This window comes from Mesoplodon bidens (genome assembly GCF_964165515.1).
Source record: "Mesoplodon bidens genome assembly, chromosome: 18".
NCBI lineage: Eukaryota > Metazoa > Chordata > Mammalia > Artiodactyla > Ziphiidae > Mesoplodon > Mesoplodon bidens.
This window is the reverse complement of record NC_138175.1, coordinates 14,263,193-14,280,576: the sequence shown is the minus strand read 5'-3', so window position 1 is coordinate 14,280,576 and position 17,384 is coordinate 14,263,193. Positions and strand designations below refer to the sequence as shown.

Sequence of the window (17,384 nt, the reverse complement as noted above, 5' to 3'; positions counted from 1 at the left end):
CCCCATGCTGCATGGCGGGTCCAAAAAAAAAAAAAGCTGGTTGCCCTTGAGCAAATTACATAGCCTCTCTGAGCCCACTTTTCTTATCTGAAAACCGAAAGTAATGGTGGAACCACCCACCCAGGTTGTTGTGAGGATTAAATGAGATGGAGAATGTCACATGTTCAGCACAGGACGCAGCACATGTAAACACGTGGTAAACGTTCGCTCCTCCGACGCTGGTTATAATTTCTGTGAAAATGGCAGAGACACACTGAAATCAGGAAGATGGGCTCCATGTTTGCCCCACGTCCCTCCTGCCTCAGTTTCATCAGCAGAAGCCGGAATGGAAGCAGGTCTCTGTCCTGTTTCCCTGCCTGTCTCTAGGACCACACAGGCCCTTTGCAGATGGCCAGAGTAGGTGGGGCTGTTGGGGGTTCATTGTCCATTTCCAGGTCACAGAAAAACCAAGAGGAAGACAGTGAGCAGCAGGACCGGTACCCCATCCTGTGCTTTCTCCCCCTCTATCAGTCCCCCAGCAGCCCTGAGATAGCGCTGCCCAGAGCGGGGAGCCCCTCGTCAGTGGGCTGTGTTGCAGTGTCGCCGGTGGAGGGGCTCCCAGCTGGCTGCCCCGGGTCCAAGGAAAGGAGGAGAAATGGCAGCCGCAGCAGAGGACCTGCCCTGGGGCCTCTCACTGCCACAGCTTCTTGCTGATTCCATTGAGATCCAGAGGGGCACACCTACTGGGGCCACCAGAGGCAGCCTCCCAGAGGCTTCTCAACATCTCGGAGCTGGGGTGTCCCTAACACCTTAGAGCAGACATTCTCCATCCAGGAGAAGTCCCCCCCCTCTTTCTCCTCCCCTAGTTGCAAAGTAACTATGAAGAGAAATTGTGGATGGGAGTTTATGGCTTATGTGTTCATATTCTAGAAAATTTGGAAGGTAGGTTAGTGAGGGCATTACTCACAGTAGTGGTAGAGTTTCTGGCTCCGGAATCCATTAACTGCATGGAGAGTGTGGTCTGGCTGTCACACCCAGTGGGACATACAGCCATGACTAGGAGGCCGGAATAGTGGGGGGATAGTTAGACGGGTCTAAGAAATGATCTGGGGGCATCTAACAAAGGTACTTAAAGTCCCCCATGGGAGCAGTGAGGTACCCCAGTCCAGAGTAGCCCAGTGCCTTCCCTTTCTCTACCCCATGGTACATCTCAGAAGTGTCCAGACCTGTGGGCGGGAGCGCAAGAGCTGCCCCGCCCTCTGCTGAGTCCTGAGGGAAGGGGGTGCCGTCAGCTCTTCTCTCTGGTGCGAGACTTGGCCCGTCAACCCACTCTGTGTCGTGGCGCTTGGACCCTCACCAGCAGGGGCGTTACCAGGGAACAGACACGACTGTATTTGAGGGTGGTGGGCTTTGGGGGACGGGGAGAGGATTTCATTTGTTTTCATGGTCCAGATCCCAGGAGAAATGGAGCGGAGAGGTTCTCAAATCTCTCAAAAGAGAGAGCTCTGCGGGGCTACGCTGAGTCGCCCCAAAGAGAAATGGCCCGAGGCCAGTATAAGGGATGAGCAGAGTGGCTCTGGGATTGCACTGTGACTGTTGCCGCTGCTGCTCCTGCCTGGCGGTCTGAGCCCGGTCCCCCGGCGCAGACTTGGGGCGAGGCTGCCTTTGACTTCTTCTGCCTTGGGGAGCAGCAGCGCTGGTGTCCCGTCATGTCCCTTTCCCTCTCCATCCCTCATCCCACCCAGTCCACGGAAGCACTCCCTCAACTTTTCCTCTCCCCAGGAGCCCTTGTCACTATGGTCTGGCGGGTCGGCCAGTTGGGCCCAGGGATTCTTCTCCCTGCTATAAAGGGATTTAGTTGGTGGCAACAGAGCCTTTCGCGTTGGGGGAGGCCCCAAACTCAAGAGCTGTGCCCTGCGGGTGGTGGGGAGGCGCCAGTCCCCATGGGTTCCTCTTCTGACTCACGTTCCACCATGACGGGCTGTGCTCTCCTGCCCTCGGGAAGGAGGGCCTTCTGTTGGAAATTGGCCATCCCTCAGTGTCTCCCCCAGAAATGAGGGCTGCCACTTATCCAGAGGCCCCTGTAATTGACAGCAGCTTAGAGAGCCAGTGATGGCCTGTCCGACGCCCCCAGCGCTGGCATCCTTTGGAAACCGTGGTGGTTGCTGTGTGCCGGAGGCCACGTGTCTGGGAGAAGGAGAGGCAGAAACCAGTTTATGGGGTAGTTGCGCTGGTCAGAGTGCATCGCACCTGTTGCCCTAAGGAATCTGCCCGGTGATCTTGGAGTGGTTTTCATTATCCCCAGTTTGACATAAGAGGAAATTCAGGCTTGAGGACGATAACTTGCCCAAGGTCACACTGCCAGGAGCCAGAATTGGAAGTCAGCTCTGTCTGATTCCAGAACATCTAAAACCCCACAGGAGGTCTGACCTCGCTGCACAGCAGGAGTGCCGCTGGGATGGGGTGTGCTTTATTCTTCAGTCTGGACGCACTTGACTTTGACCTGCCCCATCGGGCTGCCCCGGGGCTGCTCACCCACCCAGGGCCCCATCCAGAAGGAATGGGCCAGTGGCGGGGACGGCTGAGGGGCAGTGTGGAAGCAGCCCGGGTGAAGAACAGGAGGACAGGCCTCTGCTCCACGCTGCCCACTCTCCCCGTGGGACCGGGCAAGTCCACGGCGTCTCCTCACCTCCGTTTCCCTCCCTAAATTGCGGTTGGACTGGATCGTGTTAGCCCCTTCCAGCTCTGACTTTGTGTGGTCCTGACTCCACTGCCTGGAATACTAATGCGGCCTGCTCAAAAGTGGACAGTCTTCTGTAAGAATGGGGCTTGTTTTTCCTTCTCATATCCTTGCCTCAGTTTTTATTTCACTCCAATTTTCATTCCATCCACTCTCCAAAACAAACAAAAACAACCCCTCCACCACCCGCCCCCCGCTTCAATTCCGAAGATTTCATTATAGTCAGATCACACGATCAGGTCAGATGCCAGCCCAGAGAACCGAGGGGTGAGATGTCAGGGGCCAAGAACTTGGTTCCTCTCGCCGAGAGCCCACCTCACATGGAGAGATGAGCTGGGCCACAGCACAGACAGCCGCAACAAGGAAGGTGTGGACCCTCTCCTGCTGCAGCCTTCCGGGGGCTGGTCCACTCAGCTCTCCCTGGGGCTGACCCTGCGGCTTCCGTTGGGGGCTTTGGAGAGAAAATGAGAGGAGGGGAAGTAATGAGCAGGGAGAAAAGCTGTGCCCAGCAAGGCAGAGACACAGGCCTCTAGTCACAAGCCACAGGGACAGGTGGCCCCAGGCCCCCACGGCCCAGCAGAGGCACCGGCCGTCAGCGCTAGAGGTCCTGGGAGGTCTTCTGCAGTGAGCCCTTGACGCAGACGATTGCCGTGGAGGGGGCAGGGGAGAGGGGCGCGCGGTCTCAGTCCCAGAATTGAGCCTGTGGGGAGGCCTACTGCTCTCATCCTTCCATATCTCTGCACTGTGTGCTTTCACTGCCCCGCATCAGCCTCCCTCAGGTAAGGGGGGGGACGCACGGTACCCGCCATCGGCCGCTATCACCTGCTCTAGGAAGGCAGGTTTGTGTGCCGGGAGGGTTTTCAGTCTTTATCTCTGTCTGGATTCCCTCACTGATGGGCAAGTGAGGACCCAGAGCTGCACCGTAACTGGAGCACCTGAGTTGGGCAGGGGGCTCCTGGTGAAGGCGAGGGTGGACTGAGAAGGGCGGATGAAGGGGAGGTTTGCTTTCCCGAAGTAGGGCAGGGCGGCACAGGAGGGAGTCCGCACAGGGGAGCTGGTTGCGAACCGTCTTACCCTGGACAGGGCTGGGGGCTCCCAGAGAGCCGAGCTACAGGCCCTGGCCTCCAGGGATGAGCAGACCACCTGCCCCAGCCCATCTCTCCTTGAACTCAGGAAGTGATCAGTCACCTCACCTAGAAAGGTCAAAGTCCAACAACCCAACAGAAGTCCCACAGGGAGCCACGCACACCAGGGCCACTGTCAGAATCCTCTGGAGCTTTTTTCTTTAATAGGTTGTTTGTTTGTTTTAGCTGCATCATGTCTTAGTTTCAGCATGAGGGATCTTCGTTGCAGGATCTTTAATTGTGGCACACGGGCTTCTTAGTTGCAGCGTGCGTGTGGGATCTAGTTCCCCGACCAGGGATCGAACCCAGGCCCCCTCAATTGGGAGCGCAGAGTCTTACCCACTGGACCACCAGGGACCCCCCTCTGGAGCTTTTTAAAATCCGGCTGTTTGGGCCTCAGCCCAGACCGCCTGAATTGTTCTCTGAGGTGCAGCCTCGTGGCCTGGATGCTGGTGTTCTCCACAACCCGCAACGATTTTGATGCTTGTCTCTGGTTGAGAACAGATCAGCCTAAGATCCTATTGGGAGGCTAGGGGCCAGGCCCCTAGCTCTCAGCCCTGATGCCCTCTCTCCATAGCCGTTGAGGTGGTGGCCAGGCCAGGGGCCCTGTTTTTACCCCCCACCCCCACCCCACTTGTGGCATCTTCAGAAGTCAAAATTTTTCCCAAGATGGGTGTCAATTTCTTCTCCTCCAGAGATGGGCAAAGCTGAATCAACTAAATTTCCCTGACATCTTCCTGTTGGCAGTTTGCAAGGCGCACGGATGGGGCGGGGAGTTCTGGTTGCTAGAGATGCTGAGGACAGGAAGTGTACCTAACGCTCACTGCACGCCAGGCCTTTGCTGGGCATCACCCAGCAGGCGTGGTCTTAGTCCATCTCCACAGCAGCCCCTCGAGGGTGCGTTCTGCTGTGTCCCCACTTTACTAAAGTGGAAACAGACTCAGGGAAGTGAAGTAACTAGGTCAGGATCTCGGCTTGATGCTCTGTGAATCCACGAAGCCTTATTTGTCACGTACGCCACCCACTCCTCCTGCTCATCAAGGCCGGCCAGGTCCCTGTCTGTGTCATCATAGCACCCTGTGCCCTCAGACCCTCTCACAGCCCTTGTCACACTCTGTGAGGACAGAGGCTGTGTCCAGCACATCGGAGGTGCCCAGACATGTTTCATGAGCAAGTGAAGACACGGATTGAGGCAGGTGGTGAGCTGACCCCACAGCGGCCCGCCCCACCCTCCTCCCTCCCTTGCTGGGGCCTGGTTCTGCCTCCTCGGACCAGAGCTGAGTGGCTTGCAAGCACGCTGAGATTAAGTGGAGACCTGGCAGTGGGCAGGAGACCGGGGAGCCCCACGCTGCTCTCCTGGTTGCCATGGACTGGTGCCCCGGAGACAGCGGCCCCTCGGCTCATCGCCTGGTAACTGAGCTATAACGGTGTGCGCACCGCTCCCGAGCTACCCGCAGCGTGGCCGGCCCCTTGCCTGTTCCCTGTCTGCCTCGTGGGGAGAATGTACCTCCTGGAGGTGCACCTACTGGTCAGGGCCTCTGGGATGCAAGTGAGCAGCGGCTGGCTTCAGCAGGAAACCCTGGGAGTGGGAGAGAAGGGGCGGTGGGGGGGGACTGGTCTCCAAGTTGTCTCACCCCAGGCTGGCCTTTCCCTCCTCTCCCCTCAAAGGGATGGAGGCTGGAAGGCTTTAGGCTGCCAGAACCCACACTGTGCTGTCACTGTGGAACTTAATAAGCAGTAGGTGCTGGCCTTTGGCATGTATGGCACATTTCAAACTTCACTAAAAGCAGAAGAGAAGAAAGAAAGAAAAGAAAGCAATCCTGATTCCTAAGGGCATGCTTCAAAGTCAGGCAACAAACCAAGATATAATCCTTTTTTTTTTTTAAGTTGTTTTTGCTTTACCAAGGCATACAAGGTTTTAATCTGGGTAGTTTTCTCAGTGGGAAAGTAGGTCTAAGCCTAAGCAGTCCTTCTCCCCACCCACAAATCTAAGTGTTCTTTTTGGCAGTGCTTTCCTTGCTTGTTGCAGAAGGCAGGGCTGCAAGGCTGCGGAACCAGCCTCCCAAGAGTGCTGGGCATGGCCTGCTCTGACCCCGTTGCAGCGGAAAGCTTTTCTGGGAAAACCGCTCCCTCCTGGGCTGGGTTGGACTGGGCCAGGCTGGAGCCTGGTCGCTGCTTTCTCCAGCCTAGGTTTGCTCTGTGTGCAGGGCAGGGGCTTCCAGCCCCAGTGCCGGCTAGTGCCAGGTGCCATCACCTAGAGCTCCATAGTTTGACTGCTGCGGGGCCTGTGGAGATCCTTTGACCTTCCCTCAGCTCCCCCAGGGAACCCTTCCTGGGGACGGTGGCCTGTGTTCCCAGAGTCAGTTCTCTGGCTGATTCCACCAGCCGCAGGAGCCATTCTATAGGTATCAGGAACTCAAGAGGCCTTGGCCTGCTGGGCTGTACCCCTTGTGAAGGAAGGGGACAGGCTTCTGTGTGGAAGGAAGCAGAAGGCCCCAAGGCTTCCTGTGGATGCCTGGCCTCGGCGCCTCTTCATTTACTCTTAGCCCACTTCCCAAGAATAAGGAGTGGCCTGACCTGATCCAGCTCTCAGGCATGGCCCTGCAGCTCCACTGCTCTGGAAAGAGGCATCAGATGGCAGTGGCCCGCAGACCTCAGCCTCCGGGACCTTCAGCCTGAATCCACCTCTCCTGCCAGCCCGAGTGCATCACTTGGAAACGCTCTTGCAGCCTCCTCCTGGCTGGGACTGGAAAGGGCCCACCCTGGGGATTTCCTTCCCTCCTCATGGGACTGGAAGGCTGAGCCAGTTGACATCTGGGGCCTAATCAGCTGACCAGTGGCCTAGCCAAACTTTTGACAAAGCTTCTTAGAGATACGTGGGTAGAGAAATGGGATACTTTTCCAGCCATCCCCTTGGCAGAAGCTGTCCAGAACCATCCATCTTCCATTGCCTGCCTGGCACTGCAGGTTAGCAAGAACTTATTCAGTATCTGCTGAGTGCTTCATCTGGGACTCCATGTTCAGGAGTCTTGGTAGGAGGAGAGGACGGGCCTGCAAGCCTAGCGAAAGCCTTGACCTTGCAAAGCTCTGGGTCTCCAGCTTTTCCCAAGGTGGTGTAGGAGCAACAGGAACGCCTCGGGGAGGGGGAAGGGAGCCTTCCGCCCCGTGCGGTTTTCCAGGGCTGGTCTGTGGACAAGGTGTTGGGACAGAGAGCGCCTGGATGGACCAAAAAGGGAAGGAGGGAACAGTCACCACCCGGGAGACTGTCCTTGGCCTCCTGGAATGCAGGGGGTGACAGCCTGCCGTGGCCCATCCAGACGATGACTCCCCTCCCACACTGAGCTGCGCCCTTTGCTGCTGGCAGGCCACCTCCTAGAAGGAAGGCCTTTCTCAGGGGTCCCGTGGCTTCCTTACTTTGCTCCCCAAGCCAGGGAGGGTGTGACACCCCTTCCGCCTCACCTCTGCCGCCTTCCCCTCAGAGTTGCCTTGTCAAATGTTTTCCTTACCCAGTTGCCACCGACCCTTTCACTTCATCGATGGCCAGCTCACTCGGGGACCAGGGACCAGCTGATGTGCCTTCCCCACCCCCCCAGCCCGTTGCCATGGTGACGGCAGGCACTCCTGCTCCTGCAGAATATTGCTTTCTTGTAACCTTTTTCCCTCCCTCTCTTTCCCCCCTTCTTTCTCTCACACAGAAAGAAAGCACAAGTGTTTTATATTCATTCTGCGAAAAGCTGTGTAGTGCATACTAATTGGTATGGCTTCCTCCTGCTGCTTTGAGCCTTTCCCGTCCTCAGAGCCAGGACCACAGGCCAGCGCAGGCACGGGCCCAGCCGGCCTGCTCTCTGGAAGGGGGACTGGCTCTGCGTTTCTAGAGGCCGAGCAGTGCGTTTATAGCTCTCGGCCTTTTGTCCAGGCCGTGAGCGTGATCAAGGCTGCTGAGATCACCGTGTCCTTCTCCCCGAGCTTCCTGTCCTCAAGCCAAGGGCTGTGAGGTCTCCAGGGGAGTAAAGCACTAACACCCTGGCCGGCACAGAGACTCAAAGCCAGTCCAGCTGGAGGGTGGCTCCTCCGTGGTGTCTGTTGCTCTGTCCCAGGCCCCCCGTTGGCGTTGCCCCCTGGAGCCTCTCCTCACTCCCCAGGCAGAGGCAGAGTCCCGGCCTAGGCCTGCGTCAGGGTTGTGGTTCCATAGCCTCAAGTCCAGCACCTGGACTGAGTGGTTTTGCTGGTTGGCTTGGGGAAGAGCCAGTGGCTGGACTTGATGGGCCTCGGAACCAGGAGCGGCTCCCCACCAACTCCCCACTCTGCTCTTCAAACCATTCCTTGCCCTCCATTTTGGTAGCCCCTTTCACGCCCCTTGCTCTGGAGGCTGAAGGAGATGATGGTGTGTTCTCTGACTCCCACTTAAAGGGGGCTCCCACTGTACAGACAGGAAGGACGCTGTGTGTGCGTGTGTGTGTGTGTACAGCAGACCGTGGGGCTGTCTGTTGGCTCTAGCCCCCCGGGGACCAGAGACATCTTGAGGCGTGGCCAGGATTACTGAAGGAACCTGTAGACGACATTTCCAGCTTTAATTGTGCAATTGAAGTGTAATTTGCATTCATTTGCCATTTGGTGTTAAACTTTCTAAAATAAGAGGATTCAAAATGCGAAGTGAGAAATGAGAATTCAGAATGCAGCTTTGCTGGCTGTGCTCTCCAGTGGGGCAGGAGGAGGTGTACAGAGATGGGCGACGCAGACTCTCTTGGTGCAGAGATGAAATCTGAAGGCCTCTATGTGTGCGCCGCTGTTCCTGCCCAGTCCCTGATCCAGGGCCGCTGACCAAGCTCGGCTGTGGCACCAAAAATCTCAGCACAGAAGTAGTACGTGAAGTATCTCCTGTAATCTCCACAACAGCCTTGCAAGGGCGAGTCCCCATTGGCACATATGAGGAAACTGAGCCCCCCATATCACCTGCAAAACCAAGTTCAGACCTGCCTCTTGGCCTGGGTCCTAGTTCTTGATGACCTGCTCCTGCCTGTGGCTTCCGCCTGATCTCTGCACCAGCCCCACACCCCACTCTGGAGCTGGGCCGAAGCCTAGTTTCCGGGAATGTGCCACGGGGTCTGGCCCTTTGTCCATGAAAGGCTGCTGCTTGTTAAGAGAACACTTTGCGTGCCTTCCTCTAACCCCTGCTTCCCAGGCAAACTGGGGCTCAGGTACTTCCGAAGCCTCCCAGCCCACCTCAGGCCAAGCTGCTGGCTCCCGTTGCACAGGCGCTGCCTTATCAGTGTGTCAAGACTGCCCGTCCCCACAAGGTCACTCTCGTCCGAGGCAGGGCCCAGTTCAGCCTTGCAGCCTTGCATCTCCTCCAACCAGCACAGGCCCCGGCAGTAGATGCTGGGGGGGTGGGGGGTGGGGAGGGTTGTTCACTGGTCCAGGGTCAGGTGGCTGAAGAGCAGGGTCAAGATTGGAAGTCAGGGGGTGGTTAAGAATCCACCTGCCCATGCAGGGGACACGGGTTCGAGCCCTGGTCCAGGAAGATCCCACATGCCGCGGAGCAGCTAAGCCCGTGAGCCACAACTACTGAGCCTGCGCTCTAGAGCCCATGAGCCACAGCTACCGAGCCCGTGAGCCACAGCTACTGAAGCTTGTGTCTAGAGCCCGTGCTCCACAGCAAGCGAAGCCAACACAATGAGAAGCCCGCGCACCGCAACGAAGAGTAACCCCCACTTGCCGCAACTAGAGAAAGCCTGCGCACCACAACGGAGACTCAACGCAGCCGAAAATAAATAAATAAATAAATAAATTTACAAAAAAAAAAAAAAAAGATTGGAAGTCAGGATTGTGACCACAAAGCCCTGTGTAGCTTATTGGTCTCCGGTTTGTGGACTAGAGCTGGGTTTGAAGTGGACCCCCTGGTGCCTTGAGCGGGTGCCTGTATGTGAGACTGAAGACAAGTGAGGGCATTACCTCCAGTGGGGAGCGAGGAGAGCTGCCTCTTATGGCCCAGCCCTGGGGCCACTCACAGGGTGGGGACATCTCACGGGCCAGACCTCTCAGGCAGAGTGGTTCTTCCCAAGCATCTTTTCTGTTAGGGAAATAAGTACCTGCTGGACCTGGTGTGGGTCGTTGCAGCCCTCATGGGGGTCAGCGTCTGGCCGAGCGCTGGCCTGGCCCCAGCTGCCTTGCAGTTTTTCTCACTGACAGCATTCGGCCACCAGGACTTGCTGCCCACCTGTGCAGCGAGACCTGAGAGGAGTAGCCTGTGGTTCAGAGGTACGGTCGGCACGAGGGGTGCAGTGGGGCTGGCAGATGCCACGAGCTGTAAAGAAACACGGGTTGCCCCCCAGCTCCCTTGGCTCCCCTGTGAGTCCGAGCCAAGTGTGAGATCACGGGGAGTCAGTGAGGCCCCGCCACCCCGAGCTGTAGGCAGAGCAAGAGTGGACTGCCCTACCAGTACCCCTGGGTTAGGAATTACGCTGCTGATTTGGGACTTTGACTTCTTTTTTTTTTTTTTTAAGATGAAATTCACATACCATAAATCTCAAACTTTCAAAGTATACTACACCCCACAAAGAAACCCCTGTGCCCCTTAGCAGTCACTCCCCCTGGCCCCTGGCAACCACAGCCTACTTTCTGTCTCTACAAATTTGTCTCTTCCGAATGTTTCATATAAATGTATTATATGTGACCTCTTGCAACTGGCTTCTTTCACTTAGCACATGTTTTCAAGGTTCATTCTTGTTGTAGAAGGTATCAGAACTTCGTTGCTTTTCATTGCCATGGTAGTAGGCCATGGCATGGATATGCCACGTTTTGTTTTATCCATTTATCAGTTGATGTACGTTTGGGTTTGTGGTATTGTATATATATATATAGTAAGAAATATATATTTGGTCTTCCTCGTTTCTGGCACAGAGGTTCTAAAACTGTTGTAATTTCCTAACTGATGAGAGCAGTAAAGATGTCTTTCATCATCCACTTCCAGGAAGAGGGGAGGGGCTGAGATTGAATCAGTCACCAAATGCCAACGATTTAATCAGTTGTGCCTATGTAATGAAGCCCCCATAAAAACCCACAAGGACGGGGTTTGGAGAGCCTCCAGGTTGGATATTCAGGGAGAGTGTCGCCCCTGGAGGGGGCATGAAAGCTCTGTGCCCCTTTCCCCTTACCTTGCCCTGTGCATCTCTTCCATCTAGCTGTTCCTAATGGTATCATTTTATGATAAACCACTGGCCTAATGAGAAAAATGTTTTCTGAGTTCCGTGAGCTGCTCTAACAAATTAAACCCGAGGAGGGGGTTCTGGGAACCTTTGATCCATAGCTGGGCAGTCAGAAGCACAGGTGACAGACAGCCTGGACTTAGGATTGACATCAGAAGAGAGCCTTCTGGGGGGCAGGGGCAGTCTTGTAGGACTCAGGCCCCAACCTGTGGGATCTGACGCTGTCTCCAGATTAGACAGTGGCAGAATTGGGTTGCATTGTGGGATACCCAGCTGGTGTCAGAAAATTGCCTGGTGGTGTGGGATAAAGACATACATCAGAATTGGTGTCAGAGTCTTAGGGCTGTCTCCACTTTCTAGCTATGATGAGCAGTGATGCCGTGAGCTTTCCTGTGGAAGTTTTTGTGTGAACATGTCATCAGCCCCCTTGGGTAAAACACTAGGAACCCATAACTCTGTTTAGCTGTTTGGGGCACAGTTGTCTCGCTGCTCCCTGGATGGATGTGCCAGATGGAGGGGCTACTCCATGGTGCGGCGCTGCACCATTGCTGCTTTGCTGCCTGTTCCCCTATCCACCTCCTCCCTCTGTGTCCTCTTCTGCCATTGCTGCAGTAGGCAGCCTTCTGGGGGCCTCCCTTGATGAAGCAGAGGCCTGGGCCTCTCTGCTTCCGGGCCTAGACCCACCCAGGCCCTGGGCTCTTGGCCTGGGCATAGGGGCCACCCTTGCTCCTGCCATCTGTCTAGGTTCTTAGCAGCCACGACTTTCAGCCAGCACGGATCCATTCCCTGCAGGCCCAGCAGTCAGAATGTTCTGAAATCACATACACCAATGCACAGGAGGGCAGGCTAGTGTGGGTCTGCCCGCCAGGCCATGGCAAGGGCAGGTCTGACTCATCTGCAGCCCCGGCACCCAGCACAGTGCAGGGCTCAGGCAGTGCTGAGAGTCAGCAGAGAGAGGAAGGAAAGGACGAGGTTGGACAGACGGGAGGTGGCATTTGTGTGCATGAGTTCCGTGTCCAACGTGGATGGGACCGGGGTGCGGCAGGGTAGGAAGCAAAGCAACAGGTTCTCGGGGAAACTGCGTGCCAACCACGCCATGCTGCTGGGAGAGATGGATGGGCCAGAGCTGACAGAGAGGACACCGGGAGGAGGAGTGACAAGTGGGGCAGGGTAGGAAGAGATACTGGCATGTTGCTCGCATTGAGACAAGAATCGCCTTCAAGCTATGGAGAGAGGATAGTAGCGTTATCTTTTATTTGTTTAGATAAAATTTGCCCATTTAAAATATGCAACTCGGGCTTCCCTGGTGGCGCAGTGGTTAAGAGTCTGCCTGCCAATGCAGGGGACATGGCTTCGAGCCCTGGTCCGGGAAGATCCCACATGCCACGGAGCAACTAAGCCCGCGCACCACAACTACTGAGCCTGCTCTCTAGAGCCCGTGAGCCACAACTACTGAGCCTGCGTGCCACAACTACTGAAGCCCACACGCCACAACTACTAAAGCCCGTGCGCCTAGAGCCTGTGCTCTGCAGCAAGAGAAGCCACACGATGAGAAGGCCGCGTGCTGCAACGAAGAGTAGCCCCGGCTTACCACAGCTAGAGAAAGCCCAGGCGCAGCAACAAAGACACAACACAGCCAAAAATAAATGAAATATCCAATTCAGCAGGTTTTGGTATATATACAAGGTTCTGCAACCATCACCACTGTCTAACTCCAGAACATTTTCCTCATCTTACAAACAGCCCGGGAGTAGCCTTATTTTGACTATAGTCACCACGTTCCATGGCTGGCCTGTCAAGCCACACACAGCCCACCCACCGGGACCCCATCCGCCGGCGCTCTGCATCACTTCCACTGATTCAGGACTGAAGCCCTTGGTTGCCGTGGTAGTTCTTGGCCTGGGCTCAGGCACAGTCATCCATCTATTGGATGGTGCCTGTTGGGCATCCACTGGGTGCTAGAGATAGTCTTGCGGGTACACCTGTGCTAGGACAGGCACAGTCCCTCTTCAGAGCACAGAGATGAGTGGGGAGCAGAAAAGGGTGGGCAGCCCTACCTGCAGTGTGGTACAGGCTCTGCTGGAGGAGCTGGGACAGGTGAGTTACCAAGTTGCACACACACGCACGCACGCACGCACACACAAACAGGGTGCCCTACCCCCACCCTGGTGAGGCACCACCCTGCTTGCCGTTGATGCCAGGTGAGGAGCCGGAGGAGATGGGTGCTGTGCAAGGGGAGACAGCCTCTAAAGGCACAAGGGCTTTTTGGATTGTGGGATCTCTCCTGGGGGCCTCTCACATCTTTGTATGAATGTCGCAGAGGTAGCCGAGAACTGAACCTTGTGTCTAGAAGTTGGAAACTTCTCCGTCCTGGAGACCAGAATTACACCCCAAATGTGGCGGGTGGCCTTGGGGTCACGTCTGCAGAAGGATCTGCCCTGTGGCCTGGTGATGGGCTGGGCCATGGCCGGCACCTCCAGGAGTGTGGCCTGGAGGGCACTGTTGGACCCTTGCACAGGTCGACACCGAGGCTTGGCCAGTCCCGGAGCCCTGGGGCACACACCACACAGACTGCACCCTGGGGACCAGAGAGGAGTGGTCACAGGAGAGCTGACCCGCGGGCCTTGACTCCGGCTTTCCTCCTGCACTTGCCCCCGTCCACTGCCTGTCTGTGTCTCCTCGGCCCATGTCCTTTGCAGAACCCTCTGAGTACTGTTAGAGCCACAGTCTTGGCAGCTCTCACCAGCCCCGTCGCCCTCTGCAGACCCCTCTCCAGCCCCTGGAGGCAGCTCTCCGTCTCCAACCACAGCTCAGCACGGAGGTCCTTGTCCCTCATCCTCTGCTTTTCTCCCACAGGTTATTCTGAAGGATCTGGAGGTATTGGCAGAAATTGCTTCCTCCCCCGCAGGCCAGATGGATGACCCAGGCCCCCTCGATGGCCTTGACCTCCGGGTCAGCCACTCAGAGCTCCAGGTGCCCACCCCTGGCAGAGCTGGCCTACTGAAGACTCCTGGTGAGTCCTCCCCAGAGGGTTGCAGCCTCGGGGACCCTGGGAATGGCAGTGCTCAGTCTTGTCCTGGACCGGCTTGGCCTTTGGGCTGTCCCTCTTTCCGCACCCTCCTGCCTCACACTACAGCAGCCCTCCACCCCTGTAAGAGACCTTCACAGCCCTTTTTCCTCATCTCCCTGCAAGTCTCGGGCTTTTGGGCCTTTGGCTAAATATAAAACCATCCGGGTCAGCTGACTGTCTCTTTCCGTGGGGTGGCGTCTCCCAGTCAGGAATCAAGGGGCTTCGGAGTCTTGGGTCTCACAGGTGGAAGACTAGGCCACCATTTCCTTCCTCATCGAGAAGCTAAAAATAACATGGCAGGCAGCCCAGGCCGAAGAGCAGATAATTCAGACAGGATGTTCCCGGGCAGTCCTTCAACGTGAAGGTGGCCATGGCACTCCTGGAGTTCACCCCTCAGGGTCCTTCCAGACAGCAGGTGGCTCTTCTCCCTGGGCCTGTGTGACTCCCAGGTCCTCCCTCTCAGGCAGACGCCTCTTCCCTCCAGTGACACGATCCTGGAAAATGCCCAGGGGTGCGACTTGGAAGGAAAGTACCCGGCGAATCTTGGGCATTTGCCTGGGGTGTCTCTTTATCCCCTGAGCAGCCCTTGACATCCAGATACAAGGTCCTAGACCTCCTTTGATGCAGAAGCCAAGAGTCAAATAGATCTGGGGCCTTTCAGTGGCAGCTTCCCTCCTGCAGCCCCACCACACTGGTCCCAGAAGGCGTCCCGGTACTCGGCCCTGAGGACACCTGCTCGGTGGGATTGGAGGTGACCCCAGGGCTGCCATTAAATCACAGAACGCCCATGCATTGAAGACATCTGCCTGATGACACTTGAATTGAAGCCCCTGCAGTGGGTGTCACATAGGACCCCAGGCTTCAGGCTATCGCCACTGTGTACACTCTTGGGCCTGCAGCTGGTCCCAAGTTTCCAGCTGTTTCTGACCAAAGCAAGGAAGGAGTAAGGGGCTCTAGCGGCAGCCCAGCTTCCTTCTCTCGTTTCACAGGACACGGTGGTTTCCTTGCCTGTGAGCCGTTTCCTCTGGGCAGTCAGAGGCCATGGCCGGGAGGCTCCCACGTTCTGACCAGGAGACCCCTCGGGAGGAGATTCCTACCCTTTGTCCCACAGCTCAGGAGTCCATTCTCCATCCCGTGTCCCCAAGTCAGCACTTGGGTGTCAGCCTGAAGTCTCTGGATGGGCGGCAGGAGGGCCAGAGGTTGAGTGTGAGGCCAAGCCTCGCCGCAGGGGTGGGAGCCTTGATGAGGGGAAAGAGCAGCAGCGGAGGGTGGGGTTCCCGCCGGTGCGGCCAGGCCCCCAGATCTCCCTGCCCAGGAAGCAGTTATCACGCATCCTCAGGGGGAGAAGCGGAGGCAGCATAGCCTCGGGCAGGGGACACCTTGTTCTCCCGGGACTGTCTGTGATCAGTCCCTCCATCTGTAAGCTATCTTTTCTCTCCCTCCCGGGCACAGAGAAGCCGATGACTGTGAAACGCTTCCTGGCTAGTGGAGGGATGGGCCAGAAAACAGCCATGAACAGCTCAGGTCTGTGTTGGAGAGGGCCTGGTCCAGGGAGTTCCGGCAGCAAGCCCTCCACTGCTTGGGAGCAGGGGCTGAAAGGGACTTGGAGGGCAAAGAGGTTGAACCCCAGCTCCTGGCCTTGTCAAGACAGGTGGGCCGCTAGGGAGGCCAAGGTGGTGAAGACTTGCCCCAGCTCACAAGGCTGTCAGACCAGCTCACATCAGCCAGGGCCTCACCCCGAATTCATAGAAAACGGCCGAGTATGCAAGATGGGAAGAAATTCCATCCTGGAAAGAGCACCAAGGAAGTGCCTGAAGCTAGCACTGCTTCCCTACTTCCAGGATACACAGCACCATGGGCCCCAAGCTCTTAGCCCGAGACCTATGTGTGCCCTGCAGGGAGTGTGGGAACCACACGTGCGTGCTGTCCACAGCTGACCCCAGATCTGTCCGACGGGTCCATGGTTTTAAAAGGTCAAGCTCAAGGCGGTAATAGAAGAGCATGGGAAGCCAGAGCTGTACCCTGTTCCCTCTCCCGCCTCAGCCACCTTGGGGAGGGCACACGCCAGGCCCTAAAGGCCCCAGATCTGTTAGGATGGTAGGGGTGCCTGTGTGAGTCAGAAAGCACACAGGAAGTGCACACTCAGTCCCCTGCAGCTGCTCTTTCTCCCATCGCTTCTCAGGCGTGCGAGGGGGTTGTTCTGTCTGCTTCCGTCTGGCTGTGCACAGAGGCTGCGAGGCCAGCCCCTCTTCCTGTTTGGACACTGCCTTCCTCTGCTCTCCGGGGCACAGCTCTGAGAACTTGCAGAGTGCAGAGCTGTTTCCTTTAAGGTCATTTGCCACCTTACCGCCACCCTGCCCTCCCGTCCCTGTAAAGGCCCTTTGGAAAGCCAGGGAGGCTGGGAGCCGAGCAAAGACGAAACCAGTGGTGTGTGTAGGGAGCGAAGTGGCCCTGCCTTCCTGTCGGGTCTGTAAACTCGGAGGGTGCAGATTGAACGCAGCAGGAGCGGTGGGGAAGCCAGCCCATTACACGCCTGGATAGTTGCTGTGCTGGCCTAAAAGCGCCACAGGAGTGGTCCCCAGGGCCACAGGCAGAGTTGTCCACAAGGGATTTTGCTCTCGCCTGGCCTAGCATGAACATGTCTGGTTCCAGCTCAGAGCAGCAGGGGCAGAGGTGGTGGTCTCCCTGCCCCCCATCCCCGCCCCGGCCTGCCCCCCTTCACTCCTGACCTTGGCAGAGCCCCGGGGCTGAGGAGAGAGCCACCTCTGGGGCAGTCAAGAGGGGAGCTGCCTGGGTGGGTGGCCCCGAGGGAAGCCTGTGGAGGGCTCCCTGTCTCCCTAACTTGTGTTTTGGTGATATGACACGAAAACAACCGGTTGGGTCCCCTGTGACTTGGCAACTTTTGTGCCTTCTCTGTGTGGCTCCACATGGCTGGGGCCCTGCCAGGCTCTGGGGAGACGGGATGGTGAGCCCCCTGGAGCAGGCCTGCAGTGGGCAGGCTCAGCAGGAGCAGGCAGGCTCTGGGCTGAGTCCGTCACTGGAGACGGGCCTGGACATCCTGCTGCACGAGAGGCAGGCCCCTGGGCCCCGCACCACAGTAGTGTGGCGATCTGGGACCAAAAGTCACCCCAGGACTGACGTTTACCCCCAAAACCCAGTCTTCCTGACCTTCCCTTCCGGCCACGGGGCCCATTCTTGGGATAAAGCAGCTCGTTTCAATGTGCCCTGCAGGGCTCTCTGGTCCCAGCTCTAAACACATGGGCAAA

General features: G+C 57.0%; 1 protein-coding gene across 1 annotated transcript in view; it reads left to right on the top strand.

The window, feature by feature from the left end:
• VAC14 (VAC14 component of PIKFYVE complex) overlaps positions 1-17,384 on the top strand; it is a 94,965-nt gene that overhangs the window by 33,299 nt on the left and 44,282 nt on the right. Inside the window, exon 13 of the mRNA XM_081216149.1 lies at positions 13,905-14,061. Coding sequence (XP_081072275.1) covers positions 13,905-14,061 — 157 coding nt within the window. The remainder of the gene's footprint in view (positions 1-13,904; positions 14,062-17,384) is intronic.